Source organism: Equus caballus, chromosome 10 (genome assembly GCF_041296265.1).
Source record: "Equus caballus isolate H_3958 breed thoroughbred chromosome 10, TB-T2T, whole genome shotgun sequence".
NCBI lineage: Eukaryota > Metazoa > Chordata > Mammalia > Perissodactyla > Equidae > Equus > Equus caballus.
The window spans coordinates 26,984,961-27,010,254 of record NC_091693.1 but is presented as its reverse complement, the minus strand read 5'-3'; the positions used below and the strand labels follow the sequence as shown (position 1 = coordinate 27,010,254).

General features: G+C 47.0%; 2 protein-coding genes across 2 annotated transcripts; both read left to right on the top strand.

Annotated features, from left to right (window-relative positions):
* Positions 1 to 1,218: 1,218 nt before the first annotated feature.
* On the top strand, positions 1,219 to 2,166 carry VN1R1 (vomeronasal 1 receptor 1). Its single transcript, NM_001167528.1, has one exon. The coding sequence runs from the start codon at positions 1,219 to 1,221 to the stop codon at positions 2,164 to 2,166; it is 948 nt and encodes a 315-aa protein (NP_001161000.1).
* Positions 2,167 to 7,386: 5,220 nt separating this feature from the next.
* Positions 7,387 to 24,697, top strand: LOC100060687 (zinc finger protein 550-like). Its single transcript, XM_023649430.2, has 4 exons — positions 7,387 to 7,803; positions 11,775 to 11,901; positions 14,280 to 14,375; positions 18,437 to 24,697. Exons 1-4 carry the CDS (start codon positions 7,504 to 7,506, stop codon positions 19,465 to 19,467), a joined length of 1,554 nt encoding a protein of 517 aa, XP_023505198.1. The 5' UTR covers positions 7,387 to 7,503; the 3' UTR covers positions 19,468 to 24,697.
* Positions 24,698 to 25,294: the final 597 nt, after the last annotated feature.

Genomic DNA, 25,294 nt, shown 5'->3' with positions numbered 1-25,294 from the left:
ACAGTTTATGAATGATTGTGAAGTTGGGGAAGGAGGGTTATGTAGAATCAGGTGGGTGGGGGGTGGGGGACATGGGTGAAGGGAGTCAAATGGTACAAACTTCCACTTGTAAAATAAATGTCATGGGAATGTAATGTACAGCATGGTGACTATACACAATAATACTGTACTGCTTATTTGAAAGTAGTAAGAGTAAATCTTAAAAGTTCTCATCACAAGAAAAAAAATTTGTAAACTATGTGTAGTGATAGATGTTAACTAGACTTACTGTGGTTATTATTTCACAATAAATACAAATATGAGTCATTGTGTTGTACATCTGAAACTAATATAGTGTTGTATGTCAATCATACCTCAATTTTTAAAAATTACATAAATATAATCAGCTGGAAAGTTGCAACACCAGATGTGGATTTAAGAGGCTATAAGACACAGCGAAGTGAGGTGCCTCGTATGTCTGAGTTGTGTCCTAGTATGTATCTGAGTATTCCTGCACAGCTCGCATCAGAGTGCAGTTTTTGGCATTCATCTAGTATTTCTTCCAGATGAAAAACACACGTAAGCAAACAAAATCTGCTTTATGCTCAAGGTGTTTCCCAATTTCTCAACAGTGTTGGAAAAAACTTTGACAACACACTGCTTGGCTCAGTATACAGAAATGTCCCCTCTCCTCGTCTCTCTAGCTGTTGAGGCCTGTGTGCAGCTGTGCCCTCATTCATCCACCCAGATCCTCAGAGATGGTTACGGCTATTTCTTTTGTTTGTTTCTTTTGCTCACTTGGCAGTTTTCTTTCTTTCTTCATTTTTGTTTTAACAGATTTTATTCTTATTGAAATATGTTCAGCATACAACATTGTGTAAATTTAAGGTGTACCACTTGTCAATTTGATATATTTATGTATTGTAATATGATTGTCATTTCAGTGATAATTCGCAACTGTATCACATTACATAATTATCCTTTCTTTTTAGTGATTTAAATAAGTTCTAGTCTCTTAGCAGATTTGACAGTTATCTGAGGCTATTTCTAATGCAGTTCTTCAGTGAACTGCCATTACACAAAAAAGTCTAAAATGTTAATACCTGCTTAAAGTGAGAAAATATGGTTTAGGTTAAGTGCTGAAAAGTACTCTCCATAGTGATGGCAAGACATTTATTTTTGGTTTTTTTCTCATTCTTCTGACTTCAGTTAAAATCAACACCCATAGATATTGATGCAATGGGTTCTGGCAAATTGGAATTGGGGATTATCTTCCTCACTCAGACTGCAGTTGGGATCCTTGGAAATTCATCCCTCCTTTGTCTTTACAGTTTTACTCTGCTCACTGGACACAAGGTGAGACCTACAGACCTGATTCTCAACCAACTGGTCTTTGCCAACTCCTTGGTCCTTTTCTCCAAAGGGATACCTCAAACTATGGTGGCTTTTGGATTAAAATATTTCCTGGATAATGCTGCACGTAAACTTGTCTTTTATTATCACAGAATGGGCACAGGAGTTTCCTTCAGCACTATCTGTCTTCTTAATGGTGTCCAGGCCATCAAGCTCAACCCTAGTATTTGTAGATGGATGAATCTCAAGCTAAGATCCCGAAATTTCATTGGCTTCTGCTGTTTCCTGTGCTGGATCCTGCATCTCTTGGTGAATTCATGTATGCCTATAATAGTGAATGGCCCATTAAAATGCAAAAACCTTAGTGTGGAAAACAATTGTGGATACTGTTCCTGGACAATGCCAGGGAGATTTAGCTCATTATATACTGTCATATATTTTTCCCCCGACTTTATGAGTTTGGTCTTCATGGTGTGGGCCAGTGGCTCCATGGTCTTCATCCTGCTCAGGCACAAAAAGCGAGTCCAACATATTCATAGCAACAGAGTCCCTCCCAGACTTTCCCATGAGGCCAGGGCCACATATGCTATCCTAATCCTGGTGAGTTCCTTTGTTACCTTTTATTCAATCTATGCTATTTTGACTCTTTGGATGACACTGGTTACAAACCCAGGCCAGTGGATGGTAAACATCTCTGTGCTCATAGCCTCATGTTTTCCAGCATTCAGCCCTTTTGTGCTCATGATCACTGACACCAGAATCTCAGTTCTGCTTTGCCTGAAGGTCAAGAACAAATCGTTTTCCTCATCTAGTTACAGTGCCATGAATCTGTAATCTTTACGGCATTTAGTCATTCACTTCGACATTTGTTAACGTTTGGTTAACTATCATGTTCAAGGAAATTACAATGTCACAGCAAATAAAGCCAGTAATATTCCATGGATCTTACAATAGAGGTAAAAATGAACATCACGTACTTAAGTATACAAAGATTACTTACTCTAATGGTGTTAGGATCCTCAGAAGAGACGTTCAGGGAATTTTGAAATAGTGTAAAGGAAGGAAATTTCTAAGGTTAGGGAATTAGGGTAAATCTCTCACTTTGGGTCTTACGAAGATACATGGAAGGTTTTTAAAAAATATATTTTTGAAAATAATTGGGTCAAGTTCTTTCTGACAAAGGGAAAATCACATGGAAGGATCCTATGCAGCCTAAAGTAATTTGGAGGATCCTGAGTCTTTCTTCCTCCTCCCCTTCTTGACACAATAGTGTCCATTTCCTCACAAGTCACATCAAAGCTGTGATAGTCAGCCAGAGCTCAGCCCACAGGTGAAAGGCTCAAGGGAAAGATCAGGGAAATGAGGGGTGACATGAAGGAATAGAGTCAATTGTGGGAGGGGGTCAGAGGTAAACATGGAATCAAGTGTTGACATCTTTTTTGGGGGGGGGGGAGATTAGCCCTGAGCTAACTGCTGCCAATCCTCCTCTTTTTGCTGAGGAAGACTGGCCCTGAGCTAACATCCGTGCCCATCTTCCTCTACTTTATATGTGGGACGCCTACCACAGTATGGCGTGCCAAGCGGTGCCATGTCTGTACCCGGGATTCGAACTGGCAAACACCAGGCCGCCGAGAAGCGGAATGTGCCAACTTAACCGCTGCACCACCGGGCTGGCCCCGACATTTCTTTTATCAATAGCTGTCCTTGGCCAACAACAGCCCAAGTATATCACCCGTGTGGGTGTCTTTATCTTTGTATCTGGAAAAGGAAGGACAGTGGGATTATGAATGATGAAGCCATAAAGGGGGAAATCTAGGCAAAATGCTGTATCATCTCATAGGTTTGGGAATTATTGTGCTGCCTAGACACTAGTGCTGGGTCCCTGAGAAAGGAAAGGGCAGAAGGAGGACATGTCGGGGAGGAAGGCGAATACTCAGAATGTCTCTCACTCTCTCTACTGACCTTCAGAACTCAGGCTCTTTTCTAATTCTCTTGTATGGCGACACTTCACAACTGATGACTGCACTTGGAGGTCTGCTCAACAATGAGACATTTGGCAATGGATCCCTGGCTCAGTCAGTGAAAACCACTTTTTTGTGGCCTTGAAGATCCTTTCCAAGCCTGGGAAAATCAGTTCTTTCCCACTCAGCATATTCCTAATGCTAGGAACTCAAGTCCCAAACAGGAAATGGAATCCTCATCTATAGAAGCAGTTGTCCTGATATGAGTTCATCCTGCTTGTCTGTGACTTCACCTTATAAAACGATCTCTCTATCTCCAGGAGACCTCTGTCTAGGATGGGATCCTGCTGCTTCCAAAAGTAAGATTTTCTTCCTTCCTTTACCTGGGATGGAGATTGTGTTCTCTACCCTGTGCTTTCTCTTGGACTTGCAAACATCCTTCGAGTGATCACAGGCTGCAAGTTAATAATCCACAAAATGCTTTCCTACTCATAAGCACCCACACAGCCTTATATTACCGCACTAACAGCGACAACGATTTTGAGGTGCTTCCTGGTACTGTTTTAAAAGCTCTCTGTATTTTCATTCACTTAATCCTCACTCTTACTTTGTGATTCTCTGAGAGGAGGGTACTTAAACTGTGTCATTTCAAAATCACCTAGGGAACTTGGTACGAATACAAGTGCTCAGGTTCTTTCCTACTTCAGTGAGGTAGGGGCTTCTGTGGTCCTATTTCTCCAGGGATTCTGATGCACCCCCAAAGTCTGAGAACACCTGCACTAGAAGGAAATGCCAAAATTAAGGACCTACCTAGTTAAGACGCAACCATTTGATATCTGGCAATCCTACCTAGGAGAAAAATAATAATGAGAGAAGAGTAAGCTGTCACTTAGCACAAATCTGTCCATCCAGCTGCCTGAGCAGAATGAGTACCATGATGTAACGACTTGTTAAATTCAAAACATCCACACCTCAAGTCCGTAAGGATGAACTGTTTTCAGTTTGGCTATTTGGGATAATGAAGCAATCCAAATAAAAATAAGAGTGAAATAACCACCATTTCGGCATCAATGTTACTATAAAAGAATTGGAGACTCCTTAGATAAATTGCCTATATTTTGTAAATAATATGAGAGATAAGGTGATTTACATGATGGAATTATTTACAGGTTTAAAAAATAACAAAATTTGTTACTCTGAAGCAAAGTAGTTTTAATTACATAAAATATGCTTTAAAAAGTTGTATGTTACACTCCATGTTAGTTACAATTATAGTGAAAAAGCATGACCCGATTTCATGAAGGGAGGTAAAAAAAGGAAACTAGCAAAATTGAAGAGAACTCTGCTAATTTGGTGTGATTTTAGTTGGATTTTTTTCTTTTTAAAGAATGACTCTTTTTATTGGGCATACATATTAATAATAAGGAAAAGATTGTCTTTTATATAGAAGTGCCATTTGGGAGAGTACTAACATTGCAATTTGTGTTCCATCTATTCTGATTTTACAAATTATTAAGTGTTTGCATCTTCCCTAATCCTTTTCCTATTACCAAAAAGCTTATTTTGCTAAGGATTTGAGCTCCATCCCAGACATAAAGTCACACAGCAGAGAACATGGTGTCCCACGCTGACCAGGTACTGGCCAGGGGGACAGGCACACCCCCCACATACACACACAAAAGAGGTTCACCATCACATTCTAACCTTCCTCTAAAATCGCAGAGCTTGGTCCATATCGGGACACATTTAAACAAGTTTTCCTGACCTCTTTTGCTCATCTTTTTATGGAAAAGAAACAACATCCCTGATACATTTCACATGATTAATATTTTAGGTCATGACCAAACGTGTTGGTTGCGTTTTACAGAAGCAGAACCTGGCACAGGTTCTGTGATTTACACCTGATTTACTGAGGGGAAATTATAAGAAGAAATCTAAGGTCTGCAAATGAGGCAAGAGAAGAGCTAAACAAGGATGTGGTCTCATGAGGAATCCACCTCACCGTGATCCCACATGGAGCTCTGGAGTGTAAATGGCACCACACAGTGGTCCCACCTTGAAACAAAGGAGCGGTCCTTTTGTTACTCTAGGTCAGGCAGTCCTCAAGTATTCCCCAGCTAAACTGCTTTCTGTGTTTACTTTTTCTAAAACATTGGACTTACCTGCAATAGCAAGAATCCATATATGAGACATTTTACTTTGTGTTATTTCTGAACATTAATTTCTTATTCTGTTAGGGAGTCTGTATTGTACTGCTAGGGGCATTCTAAAAATCAGTCCATCAATGAATAAAAATACTGATATATTTTACAAAAAAAAAATCAGAGTTCTATATTGAAATGCCTACAGTCTGTCTCACTTGGATGTTTGATAAATTCTAAAACAAAATCATGTTCAAAAGTGAGATCCTAATATTTCCTTCTAACCTCCTCTGCCGGTACCACCACCATCCCTTTCCCATCTCGGTTAATGACAAATCCATCCTTCCAGCTGGGACAAACACCTTGAGTCATCCTTGACTACTGTAGTGTGACAGACAGGCTGACTGGGAGTGGAGAAGCCAAGTTCTGACCTGAGGACATGGAGCTGTGTAACTACAATCAAGTGCAGCTTCTCAGTAACAAAGATGCTATACAATGAGAACACAAGGCACCTTCTTGGAGTGAATTTTTATTGAATAAATGTTCATGGATTGCATGAGGTAATTGGTAACATTGTGCATAATCTTGCTAGTAGACTAAAACTGGTGGGGAGTAGTTTGCTTTCCACAAATGGTTTTCAGAGATAACGTCAATTCCCCTGGTAGATACTATTACAGCAATTACAGCAAACAGATTGAGGTCAAGAAAACCCAAATGTCTATGTCAGGGTTTGGGTGGCCACTATCTACACATTTTCTGACTGAGACCGCTGCAGGCACTGTCCCAGCAGAAAATGAAATTTGGTAAATACCTCTCCTTTTCAAATAGATCACAGGTGTCACACTACTAAAAGAAATGGATTATGCCTTGGAACTTGGAGTAAGAAATACTGACATTGCAAAGATAGCACTGCTCGCTGGGTTGGACACGATACAATCAGTGAATATAAAAGCAGGAAAAATGTATTTTCTGAGGGAAAAAAATGACAGCACCTTGGCCACGTGATTCAAGGCCGCCTAATAGCATCTCCGCCTTCTTCGCCTCTAGGAAGTCTTTTCTCTATTGTCCCTGACCAATATTGAAGCCCACAGAGTTGACTGTCAAGCTTCAGTCTTGTCGACGAAAATAATCCATAACCAATCTATAGATGAAAATTTGGGAGAGTTTATTCTGAGCTGAAATCTGAGGACCATGGCCCGGGGCCTTTCTTCCCAAAGGAAGAAAGGGCACCAAAAAAGTGATGTATACAGAGTGGTTATATACCCCCAAACTGGACATTTCACATATGATTGAAATGTCCCTCCCACAATAGTCACAAGATTGCCCTGTCAGCACAGCACTTGATGGACACAGCAGGTAGTGGGTCTGCTATCTCAGAGGGCCTAGCAGGAGGCAAGTCTATTGTCTCGAGCTGGCCGGTCAAAGGTGAGCACAGCAATCAGTTTCTAGCCTAAGGAAAGACGCTTAATCCTTAAGGAGATGCCAACATTGGGAGGGGGAGGGAAGTTGCACTTTTATCTCAAGGGCCTTTGTTCTTGCCATAGGGAATATCTAAAGCAGATAGACAATGCATGCTCACCGGACTCAGTCAGGCCATTTTGGAAAGACAAGGTCAGGCCGAATTAGGTTTATACCAAATGGCTTCCTCATATTCTCCAATGTATCCTATTGCTTGCCATTTTTATTTGTCAGTCTCCCTGTAATGAAAGAGCAGCAAGATAATATTTATTAGGTCTAATCTTTGAGTGGACTCACCTTTCATCAGAGTGAAATCATAGTCTGGTGCGTCCCTTTAGGATTTTAGCCTTTGGCCACATATGAAATAACACATCTAAGCACTTCTTAGTTGCAGAGGACATGAACCAGAAATGGGGTAGGGGCCGTTTAAGAAGCGAAGAAGCCTCGCCCTGCCCACAGAGCCTGATGACGTCATTTCCCAGAGGCCCTCGCTCAGTCGCCGCGGGTCCTTCGCGGAGATTTCCGGAAGGGCGCCCCTGGAGGCGGCAGGCAGAGCTGCAGAGCCGCATTAGCCAGCAGGCTCAGTGGAAAGAGGCGGTAGCCCTGGGCCAATGCGGGTGCAGGGCTGGGATCCCGCGGTGGCCGAGACTTCCGGCGGCGTCCTCGTGGGTGTCCAATTGGCTGCTCCTGGGTCGCTCCTCAGGGTCGCGGCTCCGCAGCCCTCGGCGGGCTCGAGGGCAGGGAGCAGGGAGGCTCTGGAAGAGGCGTCGTGGCCCTCTTGCAAAGAGGGACGGCCGGCAGTGCGTGAGGCGGTTGAGGGATCAGCTGAACCCTTGGGACCCACCTCACAAGCCCCGGGACGTGCCCAGGGGCCCATGGAGGCTGCAGAGGCGCCGATGGCCCCGTTGCAGGTGAGTGGATGGCCGCTCAGGCCCCCTGGACCCCCAGCCACGCAGTCCCAGGGCCCCACAAAGAGGACACTGTTGTCCTGGGTCTCTTCGTTTCCCTTAACCGTGGCTTTGAGTCTGAGAGCCACAAAGCGTGGTGATTCCCCTAGTGCCCTGAATCCACGCGAGGGTTGATACGGAAGGGTTCCTAAGGCGGTGAATTAATGGATGCGGTAGGGAGGGGTGTCCCGGGCGTATACACCAATGCGTGCAAATACTGGGAGGTGAGGCGGAGCTGGATGCAATCTCAGGCCTCCATTTTGCTTGGGGGGAAGAGAGAGCCCTGAGACAGGAGTCAGTTCTGGAATGACACTCTGAGGTACTGGGCCTCTTTTGAGGTAGGTGGGAGCCGTGAAGGATTTGGAGGAGCGGAGGGAAGTGATCTGATCCGGATCTTAATAGAATTCCTCTAGCTGTAGATTAGAGAGCAGACTAGAGGGTGAGAGGAGTCCGAGACAGCAGAGAGGCGGCTCCCTGTACCCTCACACAGTGCTTGGAACCCTCTGTTCCCCATGTTACCGTCAGCCACCCTCCCAGCCCAAGCGCGTGTCACGGGTGTGCCAAACGAGGTCCAGAGCCCACCGCCTGCCACTGCCCAGCAGCTGGGTAGTCTTGGTTTCCTCACCTGTGAAGTGGGGTTAATCACAGCATCGTCTCTCTGGGGTCGTGGTGAGAGATGTGGGAACAGAGTGGGAAACACACTGAATACAGCACAGGGCACCCAGCGAATCCTCGGGAAATGCTACTTGTGGCCATCCATTTCTGTGATTTCTGGGGTCCAAGGAGGCCTTTGCCCTGGTCCTGTGCTGATGGCAGTGCGAACAAGAGAGAAATGGGGCTTCTCAGCGTCCCCCCGGTCCCTGCACTGTCTCAGTGAACCGGGCCTCAGGAAAGAGCTCTTGCAACAGTGTAGAGACTTCAGGGTACATTCTGGGCATATCCTTCCCAGGGCTGTGACCTTGAGCAAGTCTCCTCACTGCCCGCCGTTGTCTTCCATCTTTTGGGGTCTAGAATGGGAATGTTAACATTTCCCCCCTTGACTTGAGGGGATCCGAGAGGGCATGTGTGTCCCCCAGTGTCCAGCACTGCCCAGGTAGCATCGCTCTGGACACTGTTCTGTGGTGATCTTAGGCACTCAGCCAAAGGAGTCCTGCCCTGGGGTTTCCTCCATCTCAGGTCTGTGTCCAGCCGAGGCCTGGGGGAGGAGGGAGAGCCTAAGGGAAGACACACAGTGGGAGCGGTACTTTTGGAATCGCTGCTCGGCTAAGATGAGAGGGCCCTTGGGCAGGCTGGGAGCCAAGGTCACTGGATTCATCTTTTCGGTTGCCATCTATTTATTACAAGCAAAGCCAGCTTGCCACTTAGAAGAGTAAATTCATTTTTCTGTTTAAGACACTTTCATATGAAAAGTAAGTGCATTAAAGATTGGGTGGTGGCCGTGTGCAGGAGTGGGGTGTGCATTTGGATGTAAACACAGCAGGCCCCAGGTTTCTAGCTTGTGACCCTGTTTCCTCTCGTCATAGCCCAGTCACCTGCAGGAGTTGTCTTATTTATTTGTGTGTCGTTCATGTGGCCATCTCCCTTCATTCCAGCCGTGTTCCCATGGCACCTCCTCAGGGAGGCCTTCCCTGGTTTCCTCTTCTAAAGTCTCCTCCAACCTCTCTAATCTCCTCCCTCTGTTTTCTTGACCTCAGAACCTTAAACCGTCCAACATTGTCTTGTCAGTTCCTCACTTCCATCTTGAGGATCTGCCTCCCCCTGCCACTGCCCCTGGGCTGTGAATTCCTGTTTGCTGCTCTGTTCCCAGACCTAGAACAGGGCCAGACCCATAACAGGGGCTCAGGAGCGGCTTGGAGAATGACTGAGGCTCCCTTGCGCGGGCTCTCATCACACCTAGAATTCGTTCAACCCGCATCCCTGCTGCAGCTGTCCCTCCAGCTCGTCCGTGCCTGCCCTGTGTCTTCCCTTCCTTCCTCCCTGGCTCACTGCCCTCCAGCCCCTCGGTCCTCCTTGAGCCAGACTCTTACCCATGTGTCAGCCTTTGCCCTTGCGTCCCTCTGCCCGGGGCACTGTCTCTAGAACTCCTCAGGGTGGCCCTGTGCATGCTTCAGGCCTCTGCTCAAATGCCGCCTCTTTGTAGAGGTACATGCTGGTCTTTCTAGTTCTCGTTAAAGCCCCCCGGCACCCCGCTGCATGGGAGCTGGCAGTTTTGTGCAGAGTTGAGTGCTGGGTTGAGATTTTCCGGGGTGCTCAAGGAGCAAGAGGACAAATAATCCTAAGGAAACAACAGTAAGAGCTGGCTGTCACTGGACCCTTGATTTGCTCAGAGGGACAGTTATGTTTTGTCTCCCTCAGTGCCCCCCTCCTCAGAGTCAAGTGCTGTTGTCATCCCTGCTTTACAGAAGAGGAACTTGAGGCTCAGAGACACTGAGTTACCTGCCCAATGTCACACAGCTCTTAAGTAGTTGAAACTCACACCTTGTCTATCAGCTACCAGAGCCTGTGTTCCCAATCACAGTGCGCTGGGGAGGCCTGAAAGTGACACCTCAGTTACACTTTGTAAGGTAAGCAGGGCTTTCTTCTGCGGATAAGCTTGGGAACAAAGAGGGCAAGGGGAGCCGTCCCAGGCAGAGGGAACCTTGTGGACAGGGGCAGTGAGGACAGAGTTGTTCAAGGAGGCATGAGAGGCCAAGGGTTCCCCCTACCTGCTGAGACATGTCTTGGGTTGGGGGAGAGTCCTGGTCGTTTGCCAGATGTTCACCCCACCCTCACACAGGACAGACATCCTGGCCAGTCAAAGGCTGCTGCCTATGCTCCCATGGCGACAGCTGCATCCCTCAGCCCCCTGCCTTCCTGGGTTCTTAAGGTGTCCAAACCTCAGGGACACTTGCTGTCAGGACTCCAGAAGGGACTCATTGTGGAATCTCCTGGGGATTCCACGAGGGCTGAGGACTCTCCAAGTCCTGCCACACTTAGGGCAGGTGGCGCCCCACTCAGTGCCTCTCCCATGAGGTAAGTGAGGACGGCTCCGATCCTCTGCCTGTGTCCATGGAAGTATGCTCGGGGGTGGCTGAAGTGGATTTAACAGCAACAGTTAGTAGAAGTGCTTCACCTCCTGGTCACTGTGATGTCACTGTGGTGATGGAGGAGTGTGAAGATCTCCACAGACCCTGGACCAGTGGGACCTGGCGTCAGATCCCACCTTCGCTGTGTAGACTGGGGACTCTCTGGGCTACTCACTAGAGCTCCTTGAGCCTCAGCTCGCTGACCGTGCCGTGGAGCTGATGATGGTGTTTACCCCGGTGGCTGTGGAAGGATGAAGAGAAGTAACAAAATATGCAGAGCACTGTCATGAGCCAGGGACGCTGTTTCCTTTATGAACATTTTCTCTTGAATTCTCACAACAACCTGATGAAGTGAGAATTATTATTATAGTCATGGGGGAAATCGAGGCTTGGAGACATGAAGTGTCTTCCCTGAGGTCACACAGCAGGCAAGTGTCCATTCGAGAGATTGAATTCAAACCTGGATGTCTGCTTCAGAACTGGGGACATTTAATCCCTTCACCTGGGCACGTGAAGCCCTCAGCCTGGGGCAGGTGCACGGGGAGGACCAGGGAGGCTCAGCTGCTGCTGCGCTGTTTTCACTGTTGGAATTATCATCTTGATCATTTTCCCTGTGCCTCTGACGTCCAAGAGCGCTTACTGTCTGCCCCCAAGGTCACTGTTGTCTGTCATTCTCCATTGTTTCCACCATCAGAGGTTTTTCTCTCAGCCACATCTGCCTCCTCCTTAAGCCCAGCACAGAGCTCGGCCCTCAGGAGGCTTTGGTGATTTGGACCTGGGTCTTTCTGCATCTTCACAGCGACTGAGTGACAGGCTCCGGTCCCATTCAATAGCACAAGGTGCATGATGCTGCTGTGTTTGACTTTCTAGGCACCAGTGACCTTCAAGGATGTGGTTGTGACCTTTACCCGGGAGGAGTGGGAATTACTGGACCTGGCTCAGAGGACCCTCTACTGGAAGGTGATGCTGGACACCTGCCGTCTCCTGGCCTCTCTGGGTAAGGGTTCTCCTCCCCTCCATGCACGGGACCTGCCGCCTGCTTCTTGCTTCCAACCTCTCTCAAGGCCTGGCTGGTGCAGAAGGCCTCTGCAGCCACCCGCCCTCCTCCCCACAGTCCCTGCCGTGTTCTGGACTCACCTCCTCCAGCCTGCTCTCCCTTTGTCTCCACCAGGGACCATGGGCAAGACACACAGTCCCCCGCATGGAAGGAAAGGGGGGTGTCTGGCAGAACCCAGGAGCAAGATGTCCTGAGGAACTGCATTCCAGAACTGGGAGGAAGCGCCATTGTACCCAGCTTGGGGTCTCTTCTCCTGGCTTCTCCCTGTGGGTCTGCTTGTGTCAGTGTCTTTGCACAACAGCTTTTGGTGGGAGTGGGCACCTCAGTCCTTGCCCTCTGAGACTCTCAGACTTCTCATCTTCCTTTCCTTTTCTCTGCATGTTTAAGTCCTGCCTTCTCTGGGCAGGGGTCTGCATGGCAGGAAGCGACCACTTGAGCCCGCACTTCCCTCGACCTCTCACCCCGGTGCCCGGCGCATGCTTAGCCTGGGCCCTTATTAAAGATTCCCATGAGAGGGAGCTGACTGGCCCAGCATGGTTGGATCAGGTGACCCCACAGCCCAGTTAGCAGGGTCATGGGTGATGGACTGGTCCTCCAAGAAGGGGGAGAGTCAGGCAGCCTCCCAGGGGGCGTTTGCCATCAGTGCTTCCCATCACCCTCATAAACAACACAATTTCAACGAAAAGACCCCTTTGGCCCCTGGCGTCTGTATGACCCTCCCTTCTTTCTTGCGGCCTGGGCCCCCCTTTCCACTGGGATGGCAGGTGATTTTAGAGGACACACAGAGGCATCACCAGATGCCTTTGATGGGCACCCCGAGAAAGCCGTTTCCCTCCTGAGTCCTGTCAGAACAATGTCTCCGTTTATGCCTTTCAGCACAGCTGCTAATTTCTCCTTTCAACAGCAGGAGCAGCCTCGCCCTCTCACTGCCCTGCGCGGGCCGCGTGAGCTCACTGGGACTACATAGCATCATTTTGATTTCATAGTCGTGTTTTGATGGGAACCTTTCTTTTGTAGCAAGGGAAAATTTTCCCCATTTTTTGGAATGATACAAGATTCCCTTTTTGAAGAAATTGATTTAAGAAAAATAAAAAGTGGTTTGGTTTAAAGAGAAGCTGTTAATAACAATTAGTCACAGCTCATGTCCCCTGAGCACTGACAGTGTGTCAGACCTGTTCCAGGCACTTGCCCAGCTCCTCTCATTGAATCCTGTGAGGTGTGGTGTTTTTCCAAAACCTGTTCTCTCCTCTCTGGGGACCTCCTGCCCAAAGGCAGCAATCAGATTTTGGAGCAAAAACTTTTATTATGACTATTTTAATTCACCTATGTATTATTCAGTGATATTATTATATTCCTGATCTTATTTCAGTAAAGTGCACAGTCTTAAGTATCTAGCCCAGTGCATGTTTTGCCCATATACCTGCTAGTACCCCCAATCGTCAGTGGTCTAAGGCAGACGGTGACTTAAGCCTGCCACTCACTCAGAAGCAGCAGCCTTAATTGAGGAGGGAAGAAAAGAGGAACGGGTTCTGCTGCCCACTCAGTGCTGCAGCCTCCTGGGGCCTGTGAGGGACCTAGATGAGGCCAAAGCAGGCCCCTGTACCAGGAAGAGGGGGCAGGAAAGCAGAGAACAGGGTTGGCCTCAGGAATGTGCCACCCCACCTCAATGCCCACTTTCTCCCAGCCCCACACGGGGCCTGTGAGCCCTTCTCTCCCCAGTGCTCAGCAGGCCAGGCTTTGGAGCCAGGAGGCCTGGTGTCGAATCTCAGCTCAGCTGCCTGTGGACTGTGCCTCAGGCCGCTGAAGATTGGGGGTACCCTTTGCAAGTTGAGGGAGACTGGGCCTCTCATTGCTCCCTGGACGTGAGAATCACCCAGGGAGCTTTGGGAACTCATGATGCCCAGGCCTCCCCCCAGAGATCAGGTTTGAACTTGTCTGTGGGGAGAACCGGGCATCCCCTGGTGAGACACAGGGAGAGTGGGACCCACTGACTGAGATTAATTAGAAAACAGCTGTCGGGGGAGGGCTCCCTTTCCCAGGGCCCCACGGCTGCACGTGAAAGGGGTGTGCACCTGCACAGTGTGGGTCTGCAGGACGGAGGGTGCTGTGTAGACAGCCAGCACGACCCTCTTCAGCCTTTTCACCCAAGGATGGTGTTGGGGCCTGGGTTCCAGGTCATAGGTCAGCATTGTTTTTGCATGTGGGGAGCAGCCTCATTCTGACACCTTCCCTGTCCTGAATACACACTCTGCCTGGGGAGGGGGTGGGGTTCTGTTTCATCTTTACAAAATGCCTTTGTCCTGTATCTCCATGAACAGGGTCTCCTGCGCCCACACGAGAGCTGACCTCCCTGCCGGAGCCTGCGCAGGAGCCACAGGCGGTAGAAGGGGGCCTCTCCCAGAGCACCTCCTCAGGTGGGTGGCAGTGGGGTCGCTGCAGCCTGCAGACCCAGAGGGGACCGCTGCCTCTGAAATCCCATGGAAGCTTCTTGTTGGGACCTCCCTAGGGACGCGAGTAAATGGCCCTGCCATCTGAGAAGCTGAGAGGGCCAGAAACAACCTTGAACAACCCCTCAGTACCTCTGTCTCCAGTAGACCCCTCATCCCGCCATCCCCGAGTCCTGCCAGGTTACATCACCCTTGCCCCCTGAGTCCAGCCCGCAAGGCCCTTCTGAGCTCCACCCCCAGCACCCTGGTCCCGCTCTCTCGTCATCTCTTCTCTGCTTGGTGCGAACACAGCCTGTGGTCTCCCCACATCTGCTTGTGCCTCTGCCCAGCTCTGTCTCCTGCAGCAGCTCCCCCAGCCACTCACCTAACTCCAGATCATCCCCGCTCCCCCCGCCAGTGAGGTCTCGGCCTACAACCAAGTTCATGTTGGAAATAAAGACTGCTTGCTTCTTCTTGCTCCTCAACCCTTTCAGACTCCTCTGCATTGGATTCCTGCCTGCAGCCTCTCTTCTCACCTCTGCAGAAGAGGTCTCGCCCCAGCAGTGACCAGTTCCTGCACCAGGATCTAGGTCACACCTTCTCCCGCCTTCTTGGGAACTCTCTTCTTCTCTTCTTTCTTTTTTTTTTTTTTTTCTGCTTTATCTTCCCAAACCTCCCGTACATAGTTGTATATCTTAGGTGCAGGTCCTTCTAGTTGTGGGATGTGGGACACTGCCTGACACGTGGTGCCATGTCCGCACCCAGGATCCGAACCTTGGGCCGCCGCAGTGGAGCGTGTGAACTTAACCATTTGGCCATGGAGCCAGCCCCTCTTATTTCTTTCCTTAGCTCTAGAATTGCCTCTGATTGGCATGACTCTCTGTACAACCAACTTCTTAGAGGAGATGGTTCATTCTTGGGAGAAATGTCTACACGGGCCTTCCAAACATCCCCTTTACTCATTATTTCTTTTCTTCTATTTTTTTTAACTGGAGTAATTTACACACATTAATGTGTATAAATCTTAAGGGTTTAGCTTGATGAATTTTTACACATGAATAAATCCAAGTAATCACCATTCATGTCAAGACACATACCCTTGGGGGCTCCTTGTAAGCCCTTCTAGTCAAGACTGCCTCCTCCAAAGGTAACCACCGATGCTCGAACACCATCAGTGAGTTCTCACGGTTCTTAGATGGGTGTACATGGACCCTCACAGTATGTGTTCTGCCTGTCTTCTGTTGATCATCAGTATGTGTGTGAGATTCATCCATGTGGTTGAAGACGGTTGGAGTTTGATACCTTCATGCTGTGTAATGTCTCATTCTGGTAATATATTGCAATTTATTTATCCATTCTTCTGTTGATGGACATCTGAGCTGTTTCCCGTTTTTGGGTGTTATGCACATCACTGCATGAGCAGTTCTGTTGGGCATATACCCAGGATGGGACTGGCTTGGACATAGGAGAGGTGTATATTAAGCTGTAAGAGAAACCACCAAACAATGTTTGGTGTGGTTGACCGTCCCATGCTCCTCCAGCTGTGTGTGAGTTCCATTGCTCCACATTCTCGTCAGTGCTTGGTGTCACGTCATGACTCTTTGTGGCACTTTAGAGGGGATTCTCAGGACCACAGCACTGAAACCGATGTGCGTCTTTCTTATCCCCATACCTCCAGCACAGAGATAACCATTTTCCAGAATTTGGATTTATTATTCATTACTTGTTCTGTGGGAAGTTATTAGAAAATCAATATCCTTGTAGATGTAGGGCTATTCAAATTTTCTATTTCTTCTTGTGTCAGTTTTGGTATGCTTTGTCTTTCAGTCAGTCCACTTCATCTAAATGGTCAATCCATTACTTTTTAAAATTGTTTTATCATACCTGTGTGTATGTATGTGTGTATACCTACACGATATATTGTATAGATTTTTTTTCAAACTTTATAAAAAGAGTATCCTATAATTATCTGGGACTGGCTTTTTCATTCAGTCTTATGTTACTAATGTTTATAATAGATATAGCTCTGGTTCACTCATGTTCTTCATTTGTACCTATGCTTTTGCATGAATATACCACAAAGTATTCATTCTCTTGGACATTGACTTTTCCCCAGTTTTTCACTCTTAGAAACAGTGCTACCATGGGAATTCATATACATGTTTCCTCGTGCATATGTGCAGGAGTTTCTCTTGATAATGTTCCCAAGAGTGGAATTTTGGATAACTAGGTACTTAGAATATTAAGATGATATCCAGTTGTTTTCTGAAGGGGTTATAATAGTTTTCTCTTCCCCCAGCAGTGTCTGTGAGATTCCATTGACCCACATCCTCTCCGATAATTGATACTGACAGGAGCCTTTATTTTTGCCAATCAAATAGGGAGAAAGAGGATCTCACTGTAGTTGTGTTTTGCAGCCCTTCTTTACTCAGACAGTTGAGCAGATCTTCATTTGTTTAGTGCCCACAGGTCTGTCTTCTTTCCTTAGTGCCAGTTCATGATTTTTTTGCCTATTTTTCTGTTAACATGGCTGCTCTTCTCTTTTTGATTTGTCAGATTTTTCATATATTCGTGATACTAATCTTTTACCCATTATATGGGCTGCAATTGTATTCTACTAGAGTTTAGCCTGTCTTTTAATTTTCTTTAAAGTATCTTTTGATTAAAGGAAGTTTATATTTTGTTTAGTCAGATCAATTTATCTTTTGTTTTATGATTTCTGCTTTTCGTGTCTTGCTAGGAAATCTTTCCCTACACCAAGGTCAAGAAGATACTCATTTTTCATTGCTTATGAAAATATTTTAAAATTTGACTTCTTCCATCTAAGTTGTAATGAATCTGGAATTATCTTTTTGTATGGTGTGAAGTAGAAATGCAACAATTTTTTCCCCCTGAGGGAAACCAATTTTTTGCTCCATTTGTGATATGGTCCCTTCTTTTCCACTGATCTGCTATGCGCCCTCTGCTGTATAAGAAACCTCTATATATTCATGAGTCTGTTTCTGAGTACTCTTGTTTTCTATTGCCTGTTTTTCTATTTGTGCCAATACCACACTGTTTTGATGTCTGTAATTTCATTGTGACCCTACTACCTGGGCAGGGCAAGTCCCCTCTCCTTATTCTTTTTTCAGTGATATCCTCGGCCCCTTACTCTTCCATGTAAATTCTAGAATCCACTTGTCAAGTTTCAGGGAAAATCCTGTTCTCTGCAGTGGTAAGAACTTACAGATAGATTTAAGGAGAATTGATAACTTTGTTATTAATTTCTCCATTTGCATAGATTCTCTCTAATATCTTGTAGTAAATATTTCAGGTTTCTCTCTCTAGATCTTGTCTGTTTTATAGTCACCCAGCTGTTCCTCATGCATAGTCAATCTAATGTGTCCCCCCGGTCCTCCTCACCCTCAGCCTTGTAGGCCCTGTCCTGGGAGTGGCCGTGGCTGTGCTCACTGTCACGCCTCTGAACCCTGTCTGGGTCTCTGTCTACCCCTCACTATCCTCTCATGCCCTGCACTTCCCCAGGTGTCCAGATTCTCTCCAGACTCTGCCCCTTCGTCTACTCCACCTCCTTTGGCTTCATCGCCCTCTCACTTTATATATCTGGTAACTCATCCTGCTTCTTTAGGACTCAGATCTCAAGACACCTCTTCTGGGAAGCCTCCCCTGATGTCTTTCTCTCTCTCATCGGGGCTGCGTTAGATGCCCCCTTTGCTGTGTCCTCATAGCACCACATGATGTCCTTTCTTAGAACAAACACAGCACACACACTCTTACCATTTCTCTCCCCTCTAGACATTGAGGAAGGGCCTCCACTCTGCCTCTCTGGCCCCTGCCCCAGATTCTCCTCAAGGTTGTCCCTTTAAAGGAGTCAAGAATCCAAGGACCAGCAAAAAAAAAAATATATATACCAACCTGAGTTTGAGAGATGGGAAAACCCCACAAGTATCAGCAGCACCGCTGCCCCCTGGCTTTTCCCACGGGCTTGGTGGTTTTGTTTCTTCTATTTGGTGTCACTAATAGGCTTCTTTTGTGTATTGGATTTCCTTCAGGCGGCAAAGCAGAATTCAAGACCACTCAGCCCACTGCCTCTCAGCCAGCCCTGCTTGAGGGGTGCTCACTCCACAGGTCGTTGACTCAAGAAGACTCCAGGGTTTCCATGTTGGGGCAAGCCAGGGAACAGGAAGAGCCATCAGAAAAGCAGGAAGAGCACTTGAGGACAGGGTTGGTCCCGCTCAAGGAAACCCCCCTTGGAAAGATGAGCCCTGAATGTGATGATTTGGGAACAGGTGACAGTGTGTGCTCTAATGATTTCCAGGAGCTCGCCTCTCCAGGAGACACTCTGCATGAGTGTGAATCACATGGATCCAGGAAAGATCCCTTGATTCACAGAGGCAAGAACTCCTACAAATGCAAGGACTGTGGGAAAGGATTTACCAAGAATCGCCTCCTCCTTCGACATCAGCGGATTCACACTAAAGTAAAACTCTATAAATGCAGAAAGTGTGGAAAGGCCTTTCTCAAGAAGGCAGACCTCACTGAACACTACAGCATTCACATTGGGGAGAAGCCCTATGAGTGCATCGAGTGTGGGAGAGCCTTCAGCCGCAGGTCACACCTCACGGAGCACCAGCGGATTCACTCTGGAGAGAAGCCCTTTGAGTGCATGGAGTGTGGGAAGGCCTTCAGCCGCAGGTCACATCTCACAGAGCACCAGCGGATTCACAGTGGAGAGAAGCCCTATGTGTGCAGTGAATGCGGGAAGGCTTTCGCACACCCCTCTGATTTTATTCGGCATAATAGAACCCACACTGGGGAAAAACCCTTTGAGTGCAAAGAATGCGGGAAAGCCTTTTGTGACAGCTCTTCAGTAACTCGACACATGAGGTGTCACTCTAAGGAGAAGCCTTATGAGTGCAGTGAGTGTGGAAAGACCTATAGCTACAGCTCAACCCTTACTACCCATCAAAAGATTCACAGGGGAGTGAAATCCTACAAGTGTAAGAGATGTGGGAAGGCCTTTTATCAGAAAGGAGGCCTCAGTCAACATCAAAGAACTCACATTGGGGACAGACCTTTTTAAAGTAACGACTGTGGCAAATTGTGTGGCCAGAGGAAAAATGTGACTTGGCAACTGAGAGTTCATACCTAAGAGAACCGTGTCCTCCCTCCCATGCACAGTCCATGCTGTGACTGTGGCGTTACCTTTACCTTTAGCTGAACCCTTGCACTGCGGAGGCTGGAGGCCACTCTCTCCCAAAACACAACTTAGTTCTCAGCAGAGTGACCTTCTTTTCACATGTGAGAGCTTTTGGCTATCACTTGGCCCACTCAGAGACCTGGGCCTCAGTTTATCCCAAAACAGGAGTGATGTGCATCCCAGTGGATGAAGGACCCCCTTCCCTCATGGTCCTTGTCTCCCCATCCCATTCTCTGTGTTCAGAGGGGCCTGCTGTGCTCCTGCTGGGATGATGGGCAGGAGTCGTGAGAACCCCATCCTTCATCCCCATTACCCGCACAGTATCCTGAGTTGTGGAGATACGTGGATGACTAAGACGTGGGCCTTGCTATCCAGAATGGGAAGCACACATGATAATGCAGAGGTATGGGGCAGCACCTCTGCTGCAGCGACCATAATGTGTCTGTGGTTGCCGTGCGGCGTGATGAAGAGCAGGCTACAACTTAGGCATGGAGGACAGATGTGCATTGGGGGCCATGGTCTGGTGACTAAGAGCTTGGACTCTGCAGAACATTGGGATTCGGATGCTTCTGAGCTGTGCCCTTCATCAGCTGGGTGACCTTGGTCATGTTTCCCCACAGGCCTTTCTTCTTGTCTATAGTGGTGAGAAGATGTACATTAAACTATAAAGCATCGAAAGAGGAGCAGACGGCATACACAGGATGATACCATGAAGACCCACGAGGGAAGGAGGAGCCCCAGCCACATTCAAAGATGGAGAAGAGCATTCAGGATAGAGGGAACAGCATGTGCCAGGACCCTGAGGCAGGCAAGAGCTAGGCCTGTTGGAGGAAAGAGCTGAAAGCCAGTGTGTCTGAAGGAGATATGTGGTGGGCAGTGAGATGAAGGGAGCAGGGCCAGATGCACAGGGCTTTGTAGGCCATGCTGAGAAATGTGAATTTTATCCTAACTGCTCTCAGAGACTGAAGAGGGATTCAGCAGGACAGTGGAATGATCTTACTTGTCTATTACTCTCCGTTTGGCTACTATGCAGAGAATGGACTGAAGAGGGTCAAGAACTGATGTGGGAGAGAGGATGGAGTCCATTGTGTGTTCCAGGAATGCGTTGACAGTGGAGTGGCCCGGGATGGTGGCATTGGAGATGGTGGGGAGAGGATGACTTGGGACATGTTAGGAGGCAAAGCCAACAGGATCTGTGAATAATCGGGATGAAGGGAATGACTTTCCCCCCTCAATCCTCAAGAGAGAGCCCTTTGCATCTGTGGGAATGTGACACATGGCCTGTCACTGCGTTCCAGTTTCTCGATTGGCACCTGGTGAGTGTGTTGATTGAGGGAGTGAAAGCTGAAGGCTCCTTTTCTTGGATGTGGAAAAGGCAGGGCTCCTCCTGCCCCTAGGATGTTTACATGGGCAGTTGACTTTTCCGTGGCCTTATTTCTCTGACCCAGAAGGGGCCCTGACCCTGATCAGCCTAGATGGCTTTGGGCAGGAGGCCGTGTAGGACAGCAATGAGACCTGCATCACTGCAGGCCCCGTTCTCAGCTGGCTCCTTACCGGTGGTCATGGTTCAGGGCAACTCAGGGACCTTTTGAGTTCTCGATTTCCTTCTTTGTAAACTGGGCGATCTAATGACCATTGGAAGCCTCAGCTTCATTATCTATGAAACAAGAGAGTGTTGACTGACCCACCTCACCAGGTTGTTGTACAGGTTAAAGGATAGTGCTGTAAAATGCCTGTCATGGTGTTGGGTAGGTAGATATGCTTACATGTCAGCTATTGTTAAACTGATTGTCACTTATATGTTACCCCTTTGTGCCATCCTATTCCTTCCTCATCGGGAGATGTGCTGATGGGATTTGCTGGTAAAAATAACTGCAGGTCCTGATGACATCTCAGCTGATTTTCGGCCTTAAGAAGCTTACTCATGGGTTCTGGTGACCTTCAGCTTAAGGTCTTGTTCCCCACCAGCCAAAGCCGGGGCATTCTTCTCCACTCCCTGGTTTCTTTCCCATTGGTGGAGATGGGGTGGCTGAGGATACCATGGAATGTTAGTTGTACTTTGAATGGAAATTCAAAACCTGCACTTAAAATTTATTGATGAAAATTCAATCCCTTGTGAAGGGAATTTTGAGCCATCAGAAAGTATTAACTGTTAATTTATTCCATACTTATTTAATGTAATAGTTGATATATTTGGGTTTAAATATGTCATCTTGTGGATTTCTTTGCCTCACCTGTTCTTTTTCTGGTCCTTTAAAAGTAAACTTTCTATTAATTTCTTACAATCCAGATTTACCTTTTTCTAGTTTGCATAGCATATACTCTGATTCTGTTTGCTGTTTAAGCTAAAATCTACAAACACTTAACTTAAAACAGTACAGCACAGAGCTATAAATACTTTTTCCTTCTTCCCAAGCAATATAAGGAACTTAGAAGATTAATCAATATGTTGTATCTCAGTATATGTGTTGAGACTATGCATGTTAATTCCACCATTCTAACTCCACAAGGAAATATTATTCATGTTTAATGCAATAATAAGCAGTTATATCAATCCACATACGCATTCCCTTCTTGGGTTCCTCATTCCTTCTATCATTGCAAATATTTCATCTAGGATCTCTTTCCAAAGTCCTTAAATAGAACATTTAGGATTTCATTTTATGTGTTAATCTTCCATTAGATTTCTCATTTGGGCTTGAAATGCCTTACTTCATACTCTTTCTTGAAAGACAGTTTTGAAATTTATAGAAATTTAGGTTGGCAGGGTTTTATTCTTCAGATCCTTGAGTAGGTCCTTCCACTGTGTTCCAGAACCATAATGATATTGGGAGTGAATGGCAACAAGTAACTTATTTTGTTGTGTAGCTTTCTGGTCTTAGGTCAGGAACAGAAATACACTAAGATGGAGGCATGGGGTTTGGGATTATCACCCAAGGGTAATGGTGAATGTGTAGGAGGCATAATAAAATGGATATCTGATGGATTAAATTAGAATCTGGGTAAATGCTCTCCAATCCAATTCTCTCTTTTTGGACACCCAGCTTTGCTTACATGGGTCAAGCTCCCTTAAATGAGCTTTGGGCACAGAATATAGGCAGAAGTGATTGTGGAATTCTGTCTTCGTTGTGCTTCCTCAGTTGTGCTGCTCGGTGGGGTATCTCTTTGGCCTTGGTGATCTGAGTTTCCATACTTGCCCAGGATTTAGTGCTCTCTTAGGAGCTGCAGGTTCACGCTAGGGACTAATGGCCTGTGGGGTGGGGCCTTGTACGTGCATTTTTAACAAATTCCCAGGTGATGCTGATGCTACTGGTTTGGGAACCACAGAATTAGAGCACCATTTAAAGTGAGTATACTTAGACACTGGCAAGCAAGTTATCATCTTTTTATAATCTATTTTTAAATCTTTTTATTATGTTTTTTAAATACAGTATTATTAACCACAGTCATGCTGTACATTACATCCCCAGGACTCATTTATTTTATTTTACATATATTATGTTTTTTACTTATGTTTTTTCCCTGAGGATCTGAGAGGTTGGAGAGGCTTGCCTAAGGCTGCCTCCTATTGGCAGAGGTCTCCTGTTGGGAGATCTCTCTGGATGGGGCTTTGCCCAACGTAGCCACAGAAATCTGGGCGTGGTCCCTGTACTTACAACCATAGAGTATTATTTCCCATTCTCCCTCGAGGTGCTGTTTGGCCGTTGCCGGAGAGAATGGGAAAGGCCCACCCAAACGTAACTGGATGACCTACAGAAATTACACTACCCAGAAGGCTGTGCGTGTCCGATGGCGGCGGGCGCTCGTCCAATGACGAGCTAGGGGAGGGACGTCTCCTGGGGCCCACGCGGGTGGAGCGGGACGTACGATGACATCATAGCGGCTGTGGTGGGTCTGTCCGCGCAGGCGGTGGAGACTGGGGCGTTGGGCTGGGGCGGCTTCCCGGGTTGCTCCTGGGACCCAGTGAAGGAGGGGACGAGAATAGGACTGCCCTCAGCGCCTTTGCACGAACCGCGACCGCCGCCTGGCCGCGCACTTTTTGGGCCCCGCGCCCGCTCTGCTTCCGCTGGGAGGTGGCAGCTGGGCCTGTGTGTCTTTCACCTGAGGGAAACCGAGCCAAGTGCGGGTCAGCCAAGGTCACGCCGGGCGAGATGGGGAGTCGGCTAAGGTCGAGGGACCCACCCGGGTCCCCGCGCAGTGCACAGGGTCCGATGGCGGTCACATTGCTGGTCCGGGCGCCGGTAGGTGGACTGGCTTCAGGCCGCTAAGCCGCTGGGACCCGCGCCCTAATGGTCCTAGGGCCCGGATGTAGAGAAGGCTGTTACCCTCGGGCTTTTCGCCTTCCCGTCTCCCTGCGCTTGAGTTTGGGGTCTCCAAAGGTGAGTCACTTCTGGCCCATGGTCCTTAATCAAGACCAGGAATTATACGGAGCGCTTCCTATTTGTGAAACCCAGTAGGATGAGGTAAGGAAAGGCTTCCAGGCACAAGACCCAGCACGTGCATACGCTAGGATGTGGCACGGAACGGGAGTGTTCGTGAAACTGCAGATCTCTGCTGTCTGTTGCGCCGAGAGAGCAGGTGGGCAGAAATCAGTGCTGGAATGGCACGTGAGGTGCTGGGCCTTTATTCTGAGGGTGGAGGGAGCCATAGAATGTTTAGAGCTGAGGAGGGAGGCACTCTAACTCAGGTCTTTACAGGCTCCCTCTGGCACAGAGGGGAAAACAGACTGTGGGGGTGAGGGTTGGTTGTTTCCCTGGTTTTCAACTAGCCATATTTTCCTCTGATAAAACCCAATAATTCATCTTTTATTTTTACCTATTTTCTGAATTTGATTTGCTGTATAAGGATTTTTTCACCTGTGTTAACTAGGAGTATAGTTCTGTAGTTTTTTTCTTGTGCTAAGTTTTTACATAAGTTATGTCGGCCACTTAAAATGAGTTGGAAAACGTTTGATCCTCTATTTTCTGAAAGGACGTCTTATTGTATTACTTATTCTGTAAATGTTTCCTAGAACTCACCGGTGAAACTGCTTAGGCCTTTAGTATCTCTCAGCAATGTATGATAGTTCCTTTCACTTCTTGAACATATTACATTTATTTCTAAATGCTTCGTATTTTGATGCTTTTGTAAAGGATTTTTTTTTTCCAATTACCAAACATTCATTGCTAGTATATAGAAACAAATAATTTTTGTATATTAGCCTTTTTTTATACTGGGACTTTACTAAGTTCAATCATTAGATGTAGGAGCTTTTTAATGAATCATTTAGAATTTTCAACATAATGTTGTATGTGAATAGACAGTTTGGGTTCTATCTTTACAATTTTTAGACTTTTTTTCCTTATGTCACAAACACATCTCTAGTGCAATGTTAAATACTTTGAGTGCTTTATCTGATTTTAAATCTACAAAGATTTCACAAGACTGGATATTTAAAAGGCTTCACAAGCCTCCAACAGCACACTCAGATAAGGCTTTTATTTACCAGCAAAGATAAAGTACCATAAGAGAAAAAGAATACAATCCCAAATGCACAATCAATAAAAGAAAAAAATGGATAAATTGGACTTCATGAAGATTAAGAAATTCTACTCTAAGAAAGATATTAAGAAATGAAAAAAAGAGACAGCCCCGATGGCCTAGTGGTTAAAGTTTGGTGCTCACCGCTTCAGCGGCCTGGGTGTACTTCCCAGTCATGGACCCACACCAG

What these genes read in the sequence shown, in the direction of transcription:
- VN1R1 (NM_001167528.1), top strand. Translation starts at nt 1,219, where the DNA reads ATGGGTTCTGGCAAATTGGAATTGGGGATTATCTTCCTCACTCAGACT.
- LOC100060687 (XM_023649430.2), top strand. Translation starts at nt 7,504, where the DNA reads ATGCGGGTGCAGGGCTGGGATCCCGCGGTGGCCGAGACTTCCGGCGGC. An exon ending in CCGTCTCCTGGCCTCTCTGG is followed by an intron (nt 11,902 to 14,279) that starts GTAAGGGTTCTC and finishes CTCCATGAACAG; the next exon opens with GGTCTCCTGCGCCCACACGA. An exon ending in CTCCCAGAGCACCTCCTCAG is followed by an intron (nt 14,376 to 18,436) that starts GTGGGTGGCAGT and finishes GATTTCCTTCAG; the next exon opens with GCGGCAAAGCAGAATTCAAG.